Source organism: Saccostrea cucullata, unplaced genomic scaffold (assembly GCF_032062105.1).
Source record: "Saccostrea cucullata isolate Sc308-1 unplaced genomic scaffold, CSIRO_AGI_Scuc_v1 ctg57, whole genome shotgun sequence".
Taxonomy (NCBI): Eukaryota; Metazoa; Mollusca; class Bivalvia; order Ostreida; family Ostreidae; genus Saccostrea; species Saccostrea cuccullata.
The window spans coordinates 704,898-728,916 of NW_026938498.1; the positions used below are offsets into that span (position 1 = coordinate 704,898).

The following is a 24,019-nucleotide window of genomic DNA, read 5'->3' on the forward strand; positions in this document are numbered from 1 at the left end:
ATATGTTTGATTGTATTTCTCTGTTTATAGATATTCTCCTATGTATGTATGTTTCTGTTATTTTAGAGTTATCGATCCTTTTTGCAAAGTAAGTTTTGTTTTTGCAAGAAGACACAATAGTAAATTGCATGTTTTTATTGATACATAGATCTTTCAGAAGCTAATCAGCTAAAGTAGATGGCATCATCTGATTCATCTCTAGAGATTGCAAAGGCGGGCTGGCTTTGGAGACAGAGTATGTATAATCTGAAATGTATTGATTATCGACCTTGAAAAACAAGCAGATACAAGGCTCCAAGACTCTAAACTGAAAAAAGTTGGGTCAAAATTTCGATCTGGATTACCGGTACCTAGATTTTATTTGACAAAAATGTTGCAAGTTTGTAGAATATATTCAAGTACTTATAAAAGCTTTTAATTTTTTTCAGAATTGATTCAAATGTTAAAATAATTAGAAATTTTGACTTGAGTCTGTTCTCATTTTATGGTCTGGAAGTAATGGTGAATTTTTACAATTTTGCACACCATACAACAGAAATAATTTTAATAGCCTTTCAGTTGGTTTTAGTTTCAGGCAGTTTTGATCAGATACTGTAAACTAACTTTCATTCGCATGCAAGAAAATATACTATAGTGAATTCCACTTCCAACTTCAATTCGCAAATATTAATCTCCACGATTCAGTCATTTTGCTTAATTAGTATTTGTTGAGAATGTTACCTCAGTTGCGAAAGATTAATCATCATGAATTGATTTCAAACTGACAAATCGCAAAGAAAGGATGATGCGAATAATAGTTGGTTTACAGTACCACAGGGGATATTTGGCATTTGTAAATATGAGAAAAAAAAAATCGAAGTTTTCATTGCATGTTTATTTCTTTGAGCTGTCATTTTTGTGTGTAATTTCCATTTTAGCTTCTTTTTTGAAAAGATGGAAGAAGGAATGGTTTGTGCTGTACCAGAACGGTGATTTACGATATTTTGAGAATCCTGATAAACACGAATCTGAGGCCAGGATTTCAGTTCCTGGAGTTTGTAAATACATATCTACTGGACCAATGGTAATTTAGTACATGTATATATATATAGTTTATAGTAACTCAAAAATACCACATGTAGTAATATACACAAATATCTCAATGATTATTACTTATATAGTCCCATGATATAGCAATTTTAATGATAAGGAAATAAATAATAAATTGATTTCAATGAAACACTTATTGAAACACTTTGTATAAGTGCAAAATTCTGACAAATTTATATTACATACAATATGTCATATTGTCTCTTAAAATTCTAACTTATCAAATTTTGTGTCAATTTTCAGAGTCTTGCAAAATATAGACACATTTTGATATTAATATATACTACAGTAGCTTGCATATTGTAAACATATACAAGTATCCTGTATGTTGATTTAGGGCAAAAGGAATGTGTACTCACTCTCCCATGTACAAAATATGTGTTTATGCATTACAACAATATGTACATATGTATTTATATACACATGTAGCTGTGTACATTTGATATTATCTTAATCCAGGTTGATGCCACTCCCCCAGATGGTAAATCCAAGGACAGCCTGCTAAGTCTGGTGCTGAAGGATGGCGAGATGAATCTGTGTGCGGAAAATGCTGACGACATGAAGTATGTGGCCACACAATTATAGCTGATATATATTTTGTTGTTTGTTAAAAAAATTTACATTGGTCTGTAAAAATTGATCATTATAGGGCCTAATACTGCACCAACTTTACTTCATTTTATGGAAGATCGAAATTATATTTGTGTATTTTTGAATTTATGCTGTTACTTTACACTGGGTTGCAAATTGGTAATATAGTAAATGAAAATAAATGTAAGTAATAATAGCAACAATTAAGCTGGAGATGGCATTGAAAATCTTTTTTTATTTGCAATACACATGATATCTGATTAAATTATGTACATTTGAAATTGATATTTATTTTGTTGTGTAGGGCTTGGCAGATAGCATTGGAGGAAGCTCGTACTATACAGGGTGTCTTTAGGCAGCCTCCCCCCTATTCTAGTGGTATAATGTACCCAGGACAGCAGGAGGTCCAGCACCATTACCCTATACAGGTGGGAGGTCCATCTAACATTGTGTACACTACGTCCTACCCTAATGGAGGCTACCCGGGACAGATCATAGCTCTGCCTGACGGAACTCAAGGTAAGGTGTCATCAAAAGTCCGATATCCATTTCGTGTTTACAAATAGGTTGTACATGTATTTGGATACTGTATACATGGAATCAATCTTGTGTTTGCAAATTGATTGTATTTGGATATTTAAAATAGAGGAGTATTAATTGGTATGGGTGTAGAATCAGTGATTTTTTTGCTTGCGTATTGTGTTTACATTAGGACACTGTAAATGAAACACTGTGAGTTTGTATAAAAGTCAATTCAATCTTAATTTCACATGGACATGCATATATAGATCCATAAACTCAAAAAAGTGCAAAACACTTAACAGGAGTAAAATGCCATTTTGTATATCGCAAAATTGTATTTCAGTAAACGGAACCATCTTAATTGTTCAAATGTATTCTACATCATATAATAACACTGTAATGTAAACTATTTTTTTAATTCTTTTGACATTCTAAGCTCAAAATCTTACACTGTATCTTATAATTTTCTTTTCTTCATTTTATCATTATAGTAATGAGACCTGCGAATACAGTTTACGTTACCGACCCTTACTATTACCGGCGACGTTACGATGGATCAGACGTGGCACTCGGCATGTTGGCTGGAGCCGCCGTCGGATCTATGATGTGGGGACCACTTCTGTTTTGGTGATAGGGGAACCATTCAGAGCAATGAGAATTGTACTGGAGAAAGAATTTATCATAAAAATATGGGATTTATTAATTTCCAAAAGAGTAATTAATTTTTTAACAGCATATTTGCCATAGTGAAGAAAACATTTATTCTGGAATGCTATTTTCCAAAAAAAAAAAAAAAGGTTATAATACTTTTCACATGGTTTTTCCATAGTGAACATGGTGAAGCTAATTTGTTCAGTTAATTATGCTATCACAAAATTTTCAACAAACCATATTAGTGTTAAAATATGTAGCAAAGCAGTTAATGTGCAATATTCCAACTAATTAGCTTCTATGAGATTCCCATATATAGTTTTTTTTTGTGTGCTCATGTTTTTATATGATCTAGACTACGCTTTTTTAGCTCACCTCAACGAAGTAATTTAGTACATGTATATATATATCGGCGTTTATCGGCGTAACCCAAAAATAAGGTTAAGTTTTTTGGAGCAGTTTTCTTTTTATTACTTATGTGTCCATGATACTGCAATTAGACATGCATGGAAGATGGTTTTAGTGTGTTTTATTGTACCAGACAAAGTTTCAGATGCTGCAATTTCAGCAAATTTAATTACCAGGTTAATGTTTTTGGTCAGGTTAACATTTTTATCAATTTTGGTGTCAATTTTCATTTCCAAAATATAAGCACATTTTATATTAATATAACTTGCATGCTTGATATTGTAAACATATACAAGTATCCTGTATGTTGATTTAGGATGCAAAAGGAATGTGTACCTACATTTTCCAGTTGAGTGAACAAAAAGTTTTTGGTGCATTTCAATTTCCAAGTAACTATAAGCCCTGTGTTGACAAAACTTGCATGGATGATACATCTAAGGCTGCATACTACCGGGCTTGCTTCGGATGCTGAATCTGACCTACATTTTCCGGAAAAGTGAACAGGTTAAAGTTTTTGGTGTAGGTTTCATTTAGTGATATATAATTTTATGTTGACCAAACTTGCATGGATGATACATCTAAGGATGCATTCTACCGGGCTTGCTTCGGATGCTGAATCTGACCTACATTTTCCGGTTGAGTGAACAGGTTAAAGTTTTTGGTGCAGGTTTCATTTCCAAGTAAATATTAGCCCTATGTTGACCAAACTTGCATGGATGATACATCTAAGGATGCATAATACCGGGCTTGCTTCGGATGCTGAATCTGACCTACATTTTCCGGTTGAGTGAACAGGTTAAAGTTTTTGGTGTAGGTTTCATTTGAATTAACTATAAGCCCTATGTTGACCAAACTTGCATGGATGATACATCTAAGGATGCATACTATTCGGGCTTGCTACCCGGATGCTGAATCTGACCTACATTTTCCGGTTGAGTGAACAGGTTAAAGTTTTTGGTGCAGGTTTCATTTCCAAGTAACTATAAGCCCTATGTTGACCAAACTTGCATGGATGATACATCTAAGGATGCATACTACCGGGCTTGCTTCGGATGCTGAATCTGACCTACATTTTCCAGTTGAGCGAACAGGTTAAAGTTTTTGGTGCAGGTTTCATTTGCAAGTAACTTTAAGACCTATGTTAACAAACTTGCATGGATGATACATCTAAGGATGCACACTACCAGGCTTGCATTCGGATGCTGAATCTGAAAACATTTTCCGGTTGAGTGAATAGTTAAAAGTTTTTGGTGCAGGTTTATTTCCAAGGAACTATGAGTTTTTAAATGACCAATCTTGCATAACGATCTAAGGATGCATACTTCCAGGCTTGCTTCGGATGCTGAATCTGACCTACTTTTTGTAGATGAGTGAAAATGTTAGTTTTGATGCATGTTTCATTTCCAATAAACTATGAGCCCTATAATGAGCAAACTTGCATGGATGATACATCTAAGGATGCACACTAATGGACTTGCTTCGGATGCTGAATTGGACATACATTTTTCAGATAATAGACAAGGTAAAAGTTACGGTTGCAGGTCTATTACCAAAAACTATAAGGCTTATGTAACATTGTATAAACCAAACTTGCACAAATGCTGCATCAAGAGATGAAAACTCGCAAATTTGCTTCAGATGCTGGATTTTCATTACATTTTCATGAAGAAGAAGTAGTTTAAATTTTTTATGTAGGTCTATTTTAAAGTATCAGATCAAAATTGCTTTTAAAAATATTTTCATTTTTGGAATGTATACTTTTTGTTGGTTAATTGTGTGACTTTGCCTTACTTAAAGACAACATTCGTTGAGGTGAGCTCTGTAATCTCTGATTACCTATGTTTTTTTCTTATAAAGAATTTATTAAATGATGTTATATAATGTTACTGTTTAAATATATTGTTATGATGGTTATATGCTACTAAAACTTAATTGTTTCATTCACTTATGTCATGTAGATTTTTAAGGATTTTTTTTTGCTCAAATAGTGCACATTCAGTGCTAACAATTTTTTTTTCATTTGAAACATTGCTTAAATGAATCCATTATGTCATTTACCTTTTTGGATTTTGGTATTCAAAAATTACCTGTATATTTTTGAATGCATGGTTATAAAAAAGTATATTGGCATTATCACACCCAAAGAGTCCAATTATAGGCATAATAATTTTTTTTTTCTGCATCAGTGTGCAACAAAAGGAATACTATATTTAACTATTATTCCATTTCTCAAGTGGACTGTGGTAAAAGATGAATGGAAGGATTAAATATTTGAATATATAATGAAATAAAGGAAAAAAACAAACATTTTCAAATGAGATACATATGTAATCATTTAATTTTTGTGGTACATGAATTCATTTGTAAAATACACAGGCTGATCTCATTTGTGCTAGTAATTGAAGTCCATGAAGAATAGTGATAAAAGAGTTTATCATGTACAATGATGAATAAATTATTACCAGATTGCATCTTTATTTAAAAATATACCATAATTTGTATGAGAGGAAAGATAATGCATACCAAAGGGTATATATTATTGATCATCCTAGTAAATTCAGCTTAGTATACAATACTCTGAATTTCAAGTTCATATGTTATAAAATATAATTTGTTTCTTTTGTAGACCACTCGAGAGAAAATTTTGTTGCATAATTTTTTTCTAACGTGCACTGGAGTAGTGGTCTGTTTATATTTTGTTTATGTATACATTGAATGTGCCATATGTTGTATTTTTATTTTGTTATTTGAAACTGGCATGACAATATTAAATGTTAAACATTAAATCTGAATTACCTTGATATGTAATTATACATTACTTCATTGTCACTTAAGTCATTAAGTGAGAAGTGTGTCTTCCTCTACCAAACTTCCCATAACATGTGGCCGTAACTTTTGAACAGTTAGCACTACGACTTTCATATTTCACAGGTGTATTCCTTGTGACAAGACCTTCCTTGGAATACCAATAATTTTGACCTTGACATTGGACCCAATTTTGAAAAAGACAAACTTTTACCTTGGTCATAACTTTAGAACAAGAAGAACGGTGGCTTTTATATTTCAAAAGTATGTAGCTTATGACAAGCCCTGGCATGTCAGCTTATGATGAAGATTGAAGGTTTTCAAAAGTAAGTCAAAATCCAAGGTCAAAGTCAAAAGGTCAAAATTGTTGGTATCCAGAGAAAGGTCTTGTAACCTGTGAAATATGAAAGCCCAGGGGTAGTACTAACTGTTCAAAAGTTATTTTCAGGTTATGGCCAAGGTTAAAGTTTTTTTAAAAAAGTGGGTTGAACTCTACTAAAGGTCAAGATCAAAAAATATTCATACCAACTGAAGGTCTTTTTACAAAGAAAACACAGATTCTGTTTCTAAGAGTTGTCAATGTTAAGAGGGAAACAGTGCCTTATGCCAGTTGACTCCGGATCAACTTTTATAATACTACTATTTTGAAGAAAAAAAATTAAGTGGCTAAATTAACCTATTTATTAAACTTTTATAAACATAAATATTATCTTATATTTACACGATTTTAAAAAATAAAACACGTAAAGTTTGTTTGTATCAAATGACCTAAAACAACCTTTTATTCTTGTTTCCACTGAATATGAATGTGAAAAGGAACGAATTGTTTCGCATCTGTTAACCGGATGTTTATTGCAGATGGTCGTATGATTTTCATTTTGATGACAATGAGAGTGATTGGATTTATGGAGTGTGCATAATCAAAGACATTTTTTATGGGCAGGATCTGAGAAAATGAAGTGCGAATTGTAACATTTATGAAAAATTGATGACTGAGATATTTTGAAGGTAAACATAAACATATTCTGACGTACAGTCGCATAACGTACGTGGTGATTGAGCGTCTGATACTGTATATTGGTCATCGTAAAAGAGTCCGACACAATCACTGGAGTAAGCTTGAATTATTTAAGTTATTTGAAATGACTTGATTTAGGTTTTGTGTCCCTAAATACGCATTTTTAAACGTGATTGGCGTGTTAAAAAGGCTGACATAAATGGCGCAGTTAGGTTTGAACCGATCTGTAAACATGAAAAAAAAAAAATCACTAGAAGATTTGTTTCCTTCAGGGCCACTGCAATCAAAGTTTCAATAGAATTGAAGCCAAACACAAAAGTCAATTGGTGAAAAAAGATCAGGTCATGATAATCGATTGCTTATAACTCGGCACAAAGTGAAGAAAAAAATAATTACATGTGATATAGATAGTGTTCAGTAGAAGTGAATCTAGTTAGAATAACCTACATTTGTCGTGGAACAAGACCTCACCAAAGTCCACAGTTAGAAATTATGTTCCATATACTTGCAATGTAGCAAATAAGAGCAGATCTGCTCTGAAATTATTTTGAAAAATATAAAAGGGATATATATAGTGCTGAAAATATATACCTACCAATTAAATTAAAACAATTTTTTGAGATTGTGTATGCCTTTTATCCCAAAAACAATCCAAATAAAGTTGAAAATTCAACTAATTTTTAAACAATTTTTCTCGCTTCAAATTTATCTTCATGTTTACATAAGGAACTATTTGGAGAGTTTGTAATAAATGCACTGGGCCAGGAAAGATGAATCTCGATTGGAAACATTCCCAGGTTGTTTAAATTCAAGTTTGTTCTAATCATGATCCCCTGGGGATAGGTTAGAGCCAAAATGGACCATCAAAGTTTTACATATGATTCACCATGTTCACGTAGGAATATGTAGGAAAAATCTTTAAAGAACAGCAAAGCAGCCATTCTAGTTTTGTCAAATCATGACCCTCAGGGGTAGGATGGACCTACAAAGGACATTCAAAGTTTAACCTAGGAATATACTGTAAGTGTAGTTTTAGTGTACATAATTTGGTATATTAAAAATTTTGATCATTGTAATCACTGCACAGGTATGGAGTTGTTGGCGTAATCATAAATTAGCGCTACACATGTCTGTTCAGTGTGTTGTAGGGGTGCAACGATACGCCTACCCCAAGATATGATAATATCACAGTATACAGTTCATGATATGATACGTATCACGATACATGACATATTGGGTTAAAAAGCCACATGTTTGTCATCATATACTTTAAACTTAAAAGTTTTATTAAATGCTCATTACACTAACACTAGAAAAGTGATAACATCCTTCGACCCATTAAATATGAGGAACGAAACAAGTTTAACTGCCATTTCTGCAGTTTAATTGACCTCATATTTTGTGCGGAAGCCATTTTGAAATTGTAAACAAGGAACCAAAATGGACGATTAGGATAATTACGGATCGGGAAAGGCGGTTGAACCAAACTGTGATATCAGTTTCACATATCATGAATTGAACCATGGAAAAATTAACCACGATATACCATCAAACAGTTTATCGTTGCTCTCTTAGTGTGTTTTATATGTAAATGATTTCTTAGCGGTATTCTGGAATTAGCGCATTGTTGTCTGCACCAAAGCTGCTAAAATATGAAGCCCCCTTTTTAAAGCACACATACAGTATATTAAGAAAAATCTTTAAAAATCTTCTTCTCGAGAAAAGCAAAGCCATGATTGGTTACATTTATATGGAAGTATACTCTGACAGTAAGACATACTCTGACAGGAAGTGTACATTCAGATTTGTTTAAATCATGACTTCCCGGGGTAGGGTGGGGCTGGGCCACAATGAAAGTTCAAACATAGGGACCCCACATGGCACATTTTGTTAGAGCATCTACTCTAGAGTTGCAGAGTAAGGAGTTGATCCTAACATTGTAGGTTCAAATCGCACTGAGGGACATTAAAACTGGTTCTTTGGATGAGACTGTATAAATCGAGGTCCCATGTCACAGAGGGTGCTGGTAGGAAAAGATCCCTCACTGTTCAATGGGTGTAAGTATTGAATATAGGTCAGAATTTGTTGCCGTCCACTGGCAGGTGGCGGCCCCTCCATATGAGTGAAAATTCTCAAGAGGGATGTTAAACAAACAAACATTGAAACAAACTAATAGGGAAAAGCCACAGTTAGTCAAAGAAATTGGTAAGCATCCTTACTTAGTGTAGATTCAAGTTTGTTTAAATCCTAACCCTCCTCCCCATTTTTAGCTCTACTGGTCAGAGACCAGAAGAGCTTATGCGATAGTAATGCGTCCGGCGTCCGTCTGTCTGTCTGTCTGTCCGTCTGTCTGTAAACAATTTTTCAAAACGCTAATCCTCCTACAATTTTAGTCTGATTTCAATATAACTTAGCACACAAGTAGACTACACTAAGATACGTAAAATAATGCATCGGTTTTTGATTTCGATGAACGGTGTTGCCATGGTTACTAAAAATAGAATTTTCTGTGAAATTCCTTTAAAATGCTACTCCTTCTACAGTTTTGATCTGATTTCAATATTACTTGGCACAAAAGTAGACTACACTAACTTACATAAAATAGTGCATCGGTTTTTGATTTCGATGAACACTGTTGCCATGGTTACTAAAAATAGAATTTTTTGAGAAATTACTTTAAAACGCTACTCCTTCTACAGTTTTAGTCTGATTTCAATATTACTTGGCACAGAAGTAGACTACACTAAGTTACATAAAATAGTGCATCGGTTTTTGATTTCGATGAACGGTGTTGTCATGGTTACTAAAAATAGAATTTTCTGTGAAATTCCTTTAAAATGCTACTCCTTCTACAGTTTTAGTCTGATTTCAATATTACTTGGCACAGAAGTAGACTACACTAAGTTACATAAAATAGTGCATCGGTTTTTGATTTCGATGAACGGTGTTGTCATGGTTACTAAAAATAGAATTTTCTGTGAAATTCCTTTAAAATGCTACTCCTTCTACAGTTTTAGTCTGATTTCAATATTACTTGGCACACAAGTAGACCACACTTAGATACATAAAATAGTGCATCAGTTTTTGATTTCGATGAACGGTGTTGCCATGGTTACTAAAAATAGAATTTTCTGTAAAATTCCTTTAAAATGCTTCTCCTTCTACAATTTTAGATCTGATTTCAATATTACTTGGCACACAAGTAGACTACTCTAAGATACATAAAATAGTGCATCGGTTTTTGATTTGGATGAACGGTGTTGCCATGGTTACTAAAAATGTGAAATTCCTTTAAAATGCTACTCCTTCTGCAATTTTGATCTGATTTCAATATTACTTGGCACACAAGTAGACTACACTAAGTTACATAAAATAGTGCATCGGTTTTTGATTTCGATGAACGGTGTTGTCATGGTCACTAAAAATAGAATTTTCTGTGAAATTCCTTTAAAATGCTACTCCTTCTACAGTTTTAGTCTGATTTCAATATTACTTGGCACATAAGTAGACCACACTTAGATACATAAAATAGTGCATCGGTTTTTGATTTCGATGAACGGTGTTGCCATGGTTACTAAAAATAGAATTTTCTGAGAAATTACTTTAAAACACTACTCCTTCTACAGTTTTAGTCTGATTTCATTATTACTTGGCACATAAGACAAGTAGACTACACTAACTTACATATAATAGTGCATTGGTTTATGATAATTACAAACCAGTAGAGCTACAGTCTCGACAGAGACTTCTGGTTTAGAGTTTTTATGGTACGGTTTGTACTTTTAATCTTTTCAATACTGCACTGATTTTTGCTCTTTTCTCAGCCACAGTCCTCAGGTGAGTGATGTGGCCCATGGGCCTCTTGTTAAGATGGGCTGACCTATCTAGACAAACTGAATCTCAGCCTAGGTTAAGGGTGGGAATAAACTGTTACAAGTTTACACCTCATCAACTTTCAAGTCAGGTTTCTAGCTAAAAATTTCATGATTGAAGATTACATATATCCTGTCAATTTGAAATAAAAAAGTGTGATGCATCTTTGCTCACTTCCTTCAAATAAATGTCATTTATTGATTTTTAGCTCTACTGGTCAGAGACCAGAAGAGCTTATGCGATAGTAATGCGTCCGGCGTCCGTCCGTCTGTCTGTCTGTCCGTCTGTCTGTAAACAATTTTTCAAAACGCTACTCCTCCTACGATTTTAGTCTGATTTCAATATAACTTGGCACACAAGTAGACTACACTAAGATACATAGAATAGTGCATTGATTTTTAATTTAAATGAACGGTGTTGCCATGGTTACTAAAAATAGAATTTTCTGTGAAATTTCTTAAAAACGCTACTCCTTCTACAGTTTTGGTCTGATTTCAATATAACTTGGCACAAGTAGACTACACTAAGATACATAGAATAGTGCATTGGTTTTTGATTTCGATGAACGGTGTTGCCATGGTTACTAAAAACAGAATTTTCTGTGAAATTCCTTTAAAACGCTACTCCTTCTACAGTTTTGGTCTGATTTCAATATAACTTGGCACACAAGTAGACTACACTAATATAGATAGAATAGTGCATCGGTTTTTGATTTCGGTGAACAGTGTTGCCGTGGATACTAAAAATAGAATTTTCTGTGAAATTCTTTTAAAACGCTACTCCATCTACAGTTTTGGTCTGATTTCAATATAACTTGGCACACAAGTAGACTACACTAATATAGATAGAATAGTGCATCGGTTTTTGATTTCGATGAATGGTGTTGCCGTGGTTACTAAAAATAGAATTTTCTGTGAAATTCCTTTAAAGCGCTACTCCTTCTACAGTTTTGGTCTGATTTCAATATAACTTGGCACACAAGTAGACTACACTAAGATACATAGAATAGTGCATCGGTTTTTGATTTCAATGAACGGTGTTGCCATGGTTACTAAAAATAGAATTTTCTGTGAAATTCCTTTAAAACGCTACTACTTCTACAGTTTTGGTCTCATTTCAATATAACTTGGCACACAAGTAGACTACACTAAGATACATAGAATAGTGCATCGGTTTTTGATTTCGATGAACGGTGTTGCCATAGTTACTAAAAATAGAATTTTCTGTGAAATTCCTTTAAAGCGCTACTCCTTCTACAGTTTTGGTCTGATTTCAAAATAAGTTGGCACACAAGTAGACTACACTTAGATACATAGAATAGTGCATCGGTTTTTGATTTCGATGAAAGGTGTTGCCATGGTTACTAAAAATAAAATTTTCTGTGAAATTCCTTTAAAACGCTACTTCTTCTACAGTTTTAGTTTGATTTCAAAATAAGTTGGCACACAAGTAGACTACACAAAGATACATAAAATAGTGCAATGGTTTTTTGATAAGTACAAACCAGTAGAGCTACAGTATCGACAGAGACTTCTGGTTGATAAGAGTGTTGATCATGTTCATAAGATAAATGTTATTGACTCATGGTATATTTGATCTCTTTATCTGTACACCTTTACTGTAACTCACCATTTGTTGCAATGCTCCATCTGTTATATTGACATATTATGATGGATTTTGAAAACAAACGCATTTAGAATTTTAGAGATGCCACCTAAGAGAAAAAGAGGAAGCAGAGGTTGTTTTACTATAAGTTGGATTTAGTGTATTATTTACCCAGTCAGCTGATTATCAGCTGATTGACAAATTATAACTATACTGATATTATAAATGCTAAAAATATCAATCAGTTAATCATGGTAATTTATCTATTTTAGGAGGTGGACACACTTCAGTGATGAGCGCAAGAAAACGAAATCGGAACGGGGATGTCATTGGAGATGAAAATCATGCTGTGAGTTTAATATAATACTATTTATTGCATTCAAATCAAATCTCTCAAGATATATTTTCCTAACATTTTAAAATTTATTCTATTATCTGCATCATAACATCTGTTGTACACACTTATTGACAAGCTGTTAATAACAAACAACTAACAGTTTAAAGTTTTAAATATCATATTTTGGGCGAATTTTCAGTCAATATAAAGACCTAATGAAAATTTTTTTATTCTACTAATCCTTTAAAACATACATGTAGATAGTTTTTGTAGGAGTAGTTAGGTAATTTTATGTATTCCTAACATTCTCTCTCAAATTTACTTATTCCTGTTCACTCCTTGGGGAGCATTAAAGGACCTGGATAGAACACCCCTCTCTCCTTCTGGCCAGGTCCTATATGCTTTTTGGGCTACATTTTCAATTAGGCCCAGGTAAACCAGCCTCTTTTGCCTCCATTTTCCAAGGATCTTCTTTAGATTTGGCTGAGTCTTCTGACCCTTCAATTTCCACGTGGGTTCCAAATTCATGAGACTGTTTTATGAGCCTGTTGTGTGATGTCCAAGATTTACGTAAAGTGTGGCCTATCCATTCCCATTTTTTCTTCTTTAATTCATGAAAAGGAGCTGTAATTTTTTTTTGTCCAGATTATAATTTTTTTGAATTAATCCTTAAATTATATACATGTATACAGACTCACTGTCTGATTTTGTGGAAAATTAAATTTTCATATATAGTTATCAATTAAACAAATTCAATTTTCTGGGCACATTTATATACCATGGAATGTCATTGTTCATGCTTTATGAGAGAAAAGAAAATCTCCAACAAAGAAATGCCAATAAATAATTGCTAGTAGCAAAGCACAATTAATAAAAAGAAAGAAATCACTGCAATTGTAACAATCATATATCATAGAAATTTCACACTTAACAGACATAACGTGTGCATCACTGATTTCCTGTATGGTATGTTCACTTCACTTTTCTTCTTTTCCTTAAATTCTAATTTCACATCGTAGTACACTGTAGTAGCCCATAATTTATTTGGTGTTGACGAATTTAGCACATACTCCTTTTTATATTTAATTTTTCTATAAACATACTCAAATCATAACACCTATTCTCCCCTTAAGCATTGATAAAGTACATACATTATTATTATTTTTAATACCTTCGAATAAAAAGTTTATGCCCCTATTGAAAATGCATTCTGCATCTTTTTTTATTTGACTAATAAATGTACATGTGAACAATGTCATCACCATATTTTTGAGGGAGTCACTGTGAAATCATTTTTCAGCACATGTAAAACTGATTTATTGGGAAAACCCCAGAAAGTAATCATTATTATAATTGTCCTACCTTTCAAAAAAAAAACACATTAGTTTGACAGTTGTAAGAAGTGTTCACTAAAATACCCTGAGATATTAAACCTGTGTCTTGCATTGTCCTTAGGAGCTTCTCTGAACCCAGAACAAAAGATGAGAAAGTCCAAAATACAATGCCCCTAATCACAGGTGATTACAGTGTATATTTAGAGACAGACTATTTGACCTAAAGGGTACCCATTATAAATGATGATATTGGACAGATGTCACCCAGCAAAGAATGAAAGTTCAGGAGATAAAAGTTAGTTGACAGGGTAATTGAACCTTGGGATTTTGATGTTTGCACTGGGGTTCAATATTCATCTTTTTGGACCATAAATAATATATTATCACCAACTGTTTGAATACTGCACATATACATATAAAGTGCATCATTAGCAGGAGGGGTCTATTAAGTCAGTGAATTGTGTTGTGAGGGAGTTATTTCTCCATAATAAGACAGGGATGAGTGTCGTCACAAATAAACTGTGTCCTAGGCTGGACAAAATGCAGATAGAAAATCAAGAGAATAAGGAGAATATTCAAATTAATGGCAAAATCCAGCATAGTGATATGCGGGTAAGATGTTTAGATTGTTTTGGCTGATTTTGCTCATTTTGTGTATAACTCATTGTGTTACATGCAGCTTTTTAAATACAAATGAGTTCCTCTTTTTATAAGCAGAATGTTGGAAAGAAAGATGCATCCATTATACCTTTAATAGTTTAAATTTTTGATTGGGAAGGGTTTAATTTGCTTTTAGACGGAGATTTTGTATTACAGTTTTGTGACACTGTTGTGTTTTGTTAGTTGTCATTGATTCGTTGGTCTTCCTTGTGTATTGATTTGCATTTGAAATGTTCAAACCTTTATGTCTATAAAAAGCAATGTACACAATTTCTGTCCAAGAAATCTACCAAGAGTCCTGGGTCTAAGAAGGTCCCTGTACCCAGAAAACAAGTGCAGGTAACAATTTCTTTATAGAGAATGCTGGGGTGAAAAGTACTTGGTATTGGAGCTTCATCGCAGAATACTAGCTTTGTTTTAATATTCTGATGCATGCTGCATGTATTCTTTCAACTGACCTGAATATTTGTTAAAAGAATTAGTTAATTGAGATAACCTGCATTGACTTTCTGAAACTTTTTTTTTATTTCAGTTATTTTGACTTAATCTGTGTACAGTTGTACTGTACAGTTGTAGATAATGAAAATAGACATTCATAATTTTGTTGCCACTCATCATGCTCATCAAAAAAATTCGATATTACATGGTAACTACAGGGAGAAAAAATTATGAATTACCATTGGAATTTGATCTATTTGATATCTTTAATGATACACAAGCTACTGAATATTTGATAATTGTTTATCTCACATGTTTGACATACTTTTAAACCCCCAACGTGGGTATATAAATATAGCTGTGCACATGAGTAAATAATCCAAAGTCCAATTGCTGAATATGACTACATGTACTATGACATACATTACAAAGTTCTCAAGATTAACAATTGATAAATTTAGTGAAACTGAATGGAGCACTTTATCGTAGCGATAGTAAAGGCCTTTTTGTGACAGATACAGAAGGTGACGTTTACGCATGTTGAACTTTGTACTTATGGTACTTGGTGATTTGAGCTTTTACATGTACAATGTAGTATGCTAGATTAATTAAAAAAAACTATGTTTATTTGTATTAGCTCAGTGCAAGCTTGTACAGAAAATAAAAGCTTTTCGACTTTGCTAGTGCATCATTGATTTTTTTCTATCATCATGCAGTATAAACTGTACAAAAATATTGTCTGGTTTGAGCTCTACACCAGAAGAGCTTATGCGATTCTAAATATTTCCGTCCGTCTGTTGATTGTCTGTTATCTCACGTCTGTTTCCGTCTGTCTGTAAACAATTTTTCAAAATGCTACTCCTCCTACAATTTTAGTCTGATTTCAATATTACTTGGCACACAAGTAGACTACACTAAGATACATAGAATAGTGCATCGGTTTTTGATTTCGGTGATCGGTGTTGCCATGGTTACTAAAAATAGAATTCTCTGTGAAATTCCTTTAAAACACTACTCCTTCCACAGTTTTGGTCTGATTTCAATATTACTTGGCACACAAGTAGACTACACTAGGATACATAGAATAGTGCATGGGTTTTTAATTTCGATGAACGGTGTTGCCATGGTTACTAAAAATAGAATTTTCTGTGAAATTCCTTTAAAACGCTACTCCTTAACAGTTTTGGTCTGATTTCAATATTACTTGGCACACAAGTAGACTACACTAAGATACATAGAATAGTGCATCGGTTTTTGATTTCGATGAACGGTGTTGCCATGGTTACTAAAAATAGAATTTTCTGTGAAATTCCTTTAAAACGCTACTCCTTCTACAATTTTAGTCTGATTTCAATATAACTTGGCACACAAGTAGACTACACTAAGATACATAGAATAGTGCATTGGTTTTTGATTTCGATGAACGGTGTTGCCATGGTTACTAAAAATAGAATTTTCTGTGAAATTCCTTAAAAACGCTACTCCTTCTACAGTTTTGGTCTGATTTCAATATAACTTGGCACACAAGTAGACTACACTAAGATACATAGAATAGTGCATCGGTTTTTGATTTCGATGAACGGTGTTGCCATGGTTACTAAAAGTAGAATTTTCTGTAAATTCCTTTAAAAAGCTACTCCTTCTACAGTTTTGGTCTGATTTCAATATAACTTGGCACACAAGTAGACTACACTAGGATACATAGAATAGTGCATCGGTTTTTGATTTCGATGAACGGTGTTGCCAGTGCAATTTTCTGTGAAATTCCTTTAAAACGCTACTCCTTCTACACAGATTTCAATATAACCTGGCACACAAGTAGACTACACTAAGATGCATAGAATAGTGCATTTGTTTTTGATTTCGATGAACGGTGTTGCCATGGTTACTAAAAATAGAATTTCCTGTGAAATTTTTAAAACGCTACTCCTTCTACAGTTTTAGTTTGATTTCAAAATAAGTTGGCACACAAGTAGACTACACAGAGATACATAAAACAGTGCAATGGTTTTTGATAAGTACAAACCAGTAGAGCTACAGTCTCGACAGAGACTTCTGGTTTGTTGTTGTTGTATGTGCATGTAGATGCTCAAAAATCAACATATAGAGCTTATCATATTCAGAAACCCTCAATTCCTGTTGACAGATAGTATGTTAAGTTAAAAAGGAAATGTGATAGTGACTGGGGTTTTAGGATGTGCATTATCTCGCTATGAAATATTTAAGGCTTTTTAAAACCACTTCTGAATTTGAAATCAATTATCTTGCAGACTGAGACACATGTATATATACATCCCGTATCATACTGTTTGTCTAGACTACAACTTACTTGTTAATATTTAAAATACGTGAAAATACCATAAAGGACATTTTGGACATTCATGAATGCAGGTAGACTAGTGTTAAAATGTTTATTATTTTAATATTATCTTACGGTATACCATAACTAGACTGCATTCATAAGTTGGTGCACTAAAGATGAGTTGCATCATACAGAATATATTATTATTATATGCATGAAACTGTTGTTTAAAAAGTTTAAAAGTGATGTGATATGTTTACATTTTAATTGTGTCAAAAAGTACCAAACTAGGTTTTACTGTAATATTTGCATTAATTTTATTCAACAGCTAGCACTAAGTAGGCCAGCCCCATTCTCACATGATGAGGAGGCCATAGCAGAAAATGAGAACTGTGACTATTCCATAAAAATTAGCCTGGAGTTGGCAAAGTCCGGAAAAGGTAACAGCAGCAGCAGGCATTTAACTACAATGATTATTTATAACTTATCCATAGTCATTTTTAAAACAGTTATATGTCTAATATATATATAATAAATTATCCGGACGCTTTGGTTCCCAGTCAATTTGTCCGGATATTTGAAGCGTCCGGATACCTGAGTCACCAGTTAAACAAGACAAAAGGACATATAAAAATTCTGTGCCGATGAAAAATTGTCCGGATACTGAAGCATCCGGATATCTGGCCTCCGGATATCTGAAGGTCCACTGTATATAATAAAATAAAAAACTTTCAAACACTTTTTGAAATATTTTGACCGTGCTACCGGCCTTCATCAGTCGTGTTTATTTGAATGCATAGCAATAAATTATACATATAAAAGCAATCACAGGCATCTAAGAAGTTAAAGTTTTGGTATTTTGTAAAGATTTGTCCTTGGTGTGCATTTTGCAAAGATCACATTTAGTAAATGCCAATTTTACAAATTGTCTGTATGTGTGTCATATTTCAAGTGAAAATGCAGAAAATGCACTTTTGAGGAAGTCACAGTTGAAACTATTGTTCTTTTTGTAGCCCCTAGACCAGTTCGGGTGTATGCTGATGGTATTTATGACATGTTTCATTCTGGACACGCCAGACAACTAATGCAGGTCAAAATGGCTGTACCCAATGCTTACCTCATTGTTGGAGGTAAGGGAAACAACTCAGGATGTGGAACATTAATTTGAATTCTCATGACATTTTGATATTCATTATATCTTCTCTGTTCCATTTTCGTGAGGAGTCGTCAAGTATTGTGAATCAATATTTATGTTCTGGCTTTTCAAGCTATGCAGACAACCATTAAGTGCTAGTATTGGTAAAATTAATTGTTTGTATTTAACAATATGTTGGTATGCAGATTTTGCTCATCAATTTTCATCATGGAGATATGCAGAAGGGATTGATTTTATCACTGTAATTTGAACATGAATTGTCTATACAGTATTGCATCATTTAATGGACAACAGGCTATAAATTTTCTACCGAGACTAGCCGTAAGATGGTTGTAGGACAAAAAAACTTTTCTGTTTTACCAAGTAAAATACTGCAGTAATTATAGAAATGGTTTGAGATCTGTGTAATTTCAGAAAGTCATATTGTTAATGAATTGCTAAAATGTTCATGCAGAGGATAGATAACTTTGGAATGGATAAACAGTAGGATTTGCAGTCACAATATGTGACTAGGAAGATGATACTTCTCTTCTTAAAGTTTATTGGTTCTTGGGAAGTTAAGACTTCACATTTTTGCAAACATTAATTTTTGTATCAGGAATATATTAGATTTCGGGGTTTTTTTGTTTTATTTAATGGGCTGGTAAAGGATCTGAAATTGCAAATATTTCCACTCCAGAAAATTCTTAATTCATGAAGGCTTCTTCAAAACAAACCCTTAAGTTTAGGCACAGGTATTAATCTTTGTATGTGAAACATTAAACATAAATGTCCACAGTTTGTGATGATGAACTGACTCACAAGATGAAGGGCCGTACAGTTATGAATGAATCGGAGCGATATGAGGCGGTACGACACTGTCGTTATGTCGACGAACTTCTCACTGGCGCCCCATGGACGGTCACAGACGACTTCCTAGAAAAACAAAAGGTATCTTATTTATTAAAAAAAGAGTTCATTAATTTTGTAATGAGGCAATTAGAAAAATTGTTGCTTGGAAAGTTTACTGTAAAATGTAGAAATGTGATTGTACATGTATTCTTAACTATATAAAGAGAATAAAACGTGTCTAAAGAGAAGAAAATGTATGCAATTTGAAATACATCTATGCCAAAGAAGACTTCTGTTACAGGAGAGATAACTCTGCAATTCTTAATAATTCGTAATTTTGGAGTCCAAGGTAAGACATCCTTTCAATTTGCTTATGTTTTAACTATTGGTGTTTCAGATTGACTTTGTGGCACATGACGATTTGCCCTATGGAGCAGGAGGCACAGAAGATATCTATAAAGGTCTTAAAGAAAAGGGCATGTAAGTTTATGTATACATGTATATGTATGAAGGCATATTTATACCTGTATGTTTAAGAGACACCATCTCAAAATAGAAAATTTGCATGACACATGCAAATTTTGTTCAGTTCTTGAAGATATAAGGTTTCAGAAAATTACAGGTTTCATAATCTTAAAAATCTTTAATGGAGAAAAAAGTGAAAATAATTTTTGTTTATAATATACTCATATGTATGCACATACTTTTACAAGTCGAGTTAAAGTTTAACATATCTCTTGTGTGCTCAACTCTTCAGAAATTTACAGGTTCCTTGCAACCCAGAGGACAGAAGGAATATCTACCACCGATGTTATAGCCAGAATTATTAAGGATTATGACATGTATGTACGGAGAAATCTCAGCCGCGGCTATTCTGCTAAGGATCTCAATGTCAGTTATATGAAGGTGGGTTCTGGGTTGTTCACCATGTCACACTGTTTTAAGTTTAACTCTGAAGAGTAAGTTCATCAATAACAATATCCCATTCTTAGTATGTAGAATGATTTCAATTTAATTTCTTGTTGTGCAGCTGCACCAGAATAGTAAAGTTGATAACAGGAAAGTGAATGGGAAAAATTATGTACCCTCATACCACTCATTGATTATCCTTTTGATAAAATCGATAAACAGCTGACATGAGCATTATCCTGTTCTTGATAATTCTAGCTGTCAAAAAGAATGCAATTCATTATTATAAATCAATTTTAGCTCTGATGGTTAAAGATTACAGAGTTACCTGTAAAATCCTGTCAATGAGTTTTCATTTTATGCTTTCCCAATTTTTTCCTTAACTTGTTAAAAAATTAAAGATGAAAAGAATACAATTTATTAAAAATCTTTAATTTTATTTACAGGAAAAGAAAATTCAATTTGAGACCAACTTCAATTCTATAAAAGACAAAGGAAAAGAACTAATAGATAAGACCAAAGATAAGGGGCATGAACTCTTACATCGGTGGGAGGAAAGGTCGAAAGATTTCATTGGAAACTTTCTAGAAATGTTTGGAAGAGATGGTAGACTGGTAAGTGAATCTTTTAACAGCATTTTCTTTGTGACTCTGGGACCATAAAACTTTGATGAGCTCACTTCTGATCTCAGTCTCACTGTTTCCTTAAGTCAGAGTGAGGCTGAGCTCAAAATTGAGCTTGTTTAGGATTTATAGCCCAGAAGCCTGGTCTTTCATGCTTTGGTCACATTGCCTGCATATCCAGTGAAACAAATAGCAAAGTGCCGGGGATGAAAAATTTTTGATTCCTCATAAATGTAATTTATTATATCTGCAACAGTTTTTCTGTATGGTTTAAAACTGCAAGTAATGAAAATTTATTTTCTGTAAGAGTTGATTCATTATGACCAAATTCACAGTTACCATGTTTTTAATGTATAAAGATGTTTACACAGATGTTGGTGTAGTTTGTCTCATTGGTTTAGTGTGTTACATGATATATAATAAAGAAACTGAATGTCAATACGTACATTAAAATGTTTTTAAAAATTATACAGTCTTTTGATGAAATTATTTGTGTTTCTTTTAATAGAAAATATGAAGATTGGAGGTCAATCAAGTTTATTATTTGCTACAGGAAATCATTTTGTTTTAATTACATAGTCATCCCAAAGAAACAAGAAAATTACCCCCTCCCTTTTTTTTTTGCTTTTAGACAAAAAAAACGATGGAAAATATGCTTTAGGAGAGTGAATATATCATTTGCTAATAAAGAATATATAGCACAAACAAAAATTTAATGCATGGATTGATATATATTTTTTGACTGATTTTGAATGGAAATGACATAAATAAGCAATCACAAAATTATGAAGAAATCCTAAGTTGTGGCTCTTAGATACTGTATATTACTTTTATATGGTTTTCTATGAAGTTCTCTACAAAAATTTGCACATATTTTTGACATTGTGACAAATCTTACTAAAGTCTTCCACATAACCTGGAAAATATCATTCAGGCATCAGTGGATGAGAAATCTTGCTGATTTCTGAAAAAAGTTGGTTTGTATTATTTATCCTTACAAGTTCATCTTAATCTCTATCCTTCCAGTCCACATGGATTCGAGCCATTTCCCCTCCCGGCAGCCCCACCCCTGACATGGCAGAGGGAGACTTTGACGAGGAGGAGGAAGATATGGAGGAGAACTTTCTGACCCCCAAGTCATTTTCCCCGACCGCTAGTCCTCCCCTCAAACGGGGGCGCAAGTCACCAACAGAGGAGCTAGATGAAGAGACTTAATAGCTGCTGTCTAGTTTATTTTATATTATTCCAGAATCATTACGTGTATTATCTGTTTTTTGACATTTATTTATTGACATACATTTGTTGTTATAAACTTGAAGCATGAACTTTTAGTTTTCGGGTAACACAGAATTATTTTTTATTGTTTGAAGCATCTTGCCTAAGCTCTTATGCTTGCTGTCTCATATTTAATATGTAGCAATATTCATTGTTTTGTTTTATTTGTATTGTGTAACAATGGCTTCCAATTAGATATGTAGCTACATCTGTACTTGTAGAATACACAAATATATGTCTGAATATAATTTAAAACAAAATCAGTAAATTTTTATACAATGTGTGATATAAAATTTATGATAAATATTGCCTACAAAGCAATACAGGTTCACAATTTGATAAATTTTGCTTGCTTTGAGAAAATATTTGACACTCAATCATAGCTATGGATTTATATTTTCAGCAATAACTTGTATGAATAAGATTTTTATTTTTTTTATGCCAGAAATCAAACCTACATGTAGTCCTGAAATAAGGCTATCGTATATAATTGTGTTGAAAAAAAATGTTTCACTTTATACATAGAAATGGAAAGAAAAACTTTAATTTTCCTGAAAACTGGTTTTTCATGTCAAAGTATTAGTAATGCATGTATTAACATACTGGTCAATTCCTCTTTATGTTACTTTTGTGTATATACTTGTTATAGATTTGTAAACAAAACCTGAATATCATTCTTTTTAATCTGTTATTAATTGTACTTGGTGCTGATTTATAGTCTTTTATTGTCTAGTCAGTGATGATAATTTATTTCCTACAATTGGGTTATGTTGCATTATATAGAAAAGAGGGGAAGGGGGTTATCAACAGAAAATGTCTTCTCTGCTCTGAATTATGATGTATTTTGGAAGTAAAAATGACCTGTTTACATAAAAATACAAAATTGTTGCTTATCATAATGTAATTACTTAATTCACCTATATTACATTTTAAAATGAGTCAGGAAATGTACTCTATCAACTTTTTCACTATTACTTATACTAAACGTGAGAAAATGTATTACTGACTAGAAGAAATACATATATATATATGCATCACACACACAAAATGAAAAGATTACACTGGTTTGCAGAAACTGCTCATCATTCCGTGATATATGTATTTGTTTTATTAAGGAGAAATTGTATGCATATTAAATATTCTTGATGATGGCATAAATGAAAAACAATTTTCCTTCCTACTTACAGATAAATTTATTATTCAAATAAAAAAAAATCAATATTCCATTTAGTCATAGTATTTGTTTACACATGTGCATTTCAAATTGTGTCATAATACTGTAAACTATATTTTATTTGCGACGTCTTTATTTCGCGATTTACTGGAGTAAAAGTAGTTTGCGATGATTAATTTTCGCACTCAAGTCTTTTTTTAATCTGTTTTTAATAGACACAGAGAATTTAAAGACTGGTTTCGCGGTAAGGAATATTCGCAATGATGAGGCTCTCACGAACTTATCGAAAATTTCTAGCACACAAATAAAAGTTGGTTTACAGTAATTGATTTCTTTGCTAGGTTGGTTCAGTTTAAAGATTTTAATAACAACCATGAAATTCTCAATTTGTAAATTATCTTGCCAAAGTCAGGAGTCT

General features: G+C 32.9%; 1 protein-coding gene across 1 annotated transcript; it reads left to right on the forward strand.

The window, feature by feature from the left end:
- Positions 1-148: 148 nt before the first annotated feature.
- Positions 149-22,410, forward strand: LOC134250511 (uncharacterized). Its single transcript, XM_062732874.1, has 16 exons — positions 149-235; positions 918-1,063; positions 1,549-1,652; positions 1,985-2,199; positions 2,694-2,830; positions 10,909-10,921; positions 12,835-12,911; positions 14,669-14,845; positions 15,176-15,232; positions 17,962-18,073; positions 18,647-18,763; positions 19,568-19,719; positions 20,018-20,100; positions 20,388-20,526; positions 20,976-21,143; positions 22,179-22,410. Exons 1-16 carry the CDS (start codon positions 178-180, stop codon positions 22,365-22,367), a joined length of 1,944 nt encoding a protein of 647 aa, XP_062588858.1. The 5' UTR covers positions 149-177; the 3' UTR covers positions 22,368-22,410.
- The last annotated feature ends 1,609 nt before the right edge of the window (positions 22,411-24,019 follow it).

Excerpts from the sequence above, each read along its gene's own strand:
- LOC134250511 (XM_062732874.1), top strand. The coding sequence starts at position 178 with ATGGCATCATCTGATTCATCTCTAGAGATTGCAAAGGCGGGCTGGCTT. Across the intron at positions 12,912-14,668 it reads TTGGAGATGAAAATCATGCT|GAGGGGTCTATTAAGTCAGT; the intron begins GTGAGTTTAATA and ends CATCATTAGCAG. Across the intron at positions 18,764-19,567 it reads TGCTTACCTCATTGTTGGAG|TTTGTGATGATGAACTGACT; the intron begins GTAAGGGAAACA and ends AAATGTCCACAG.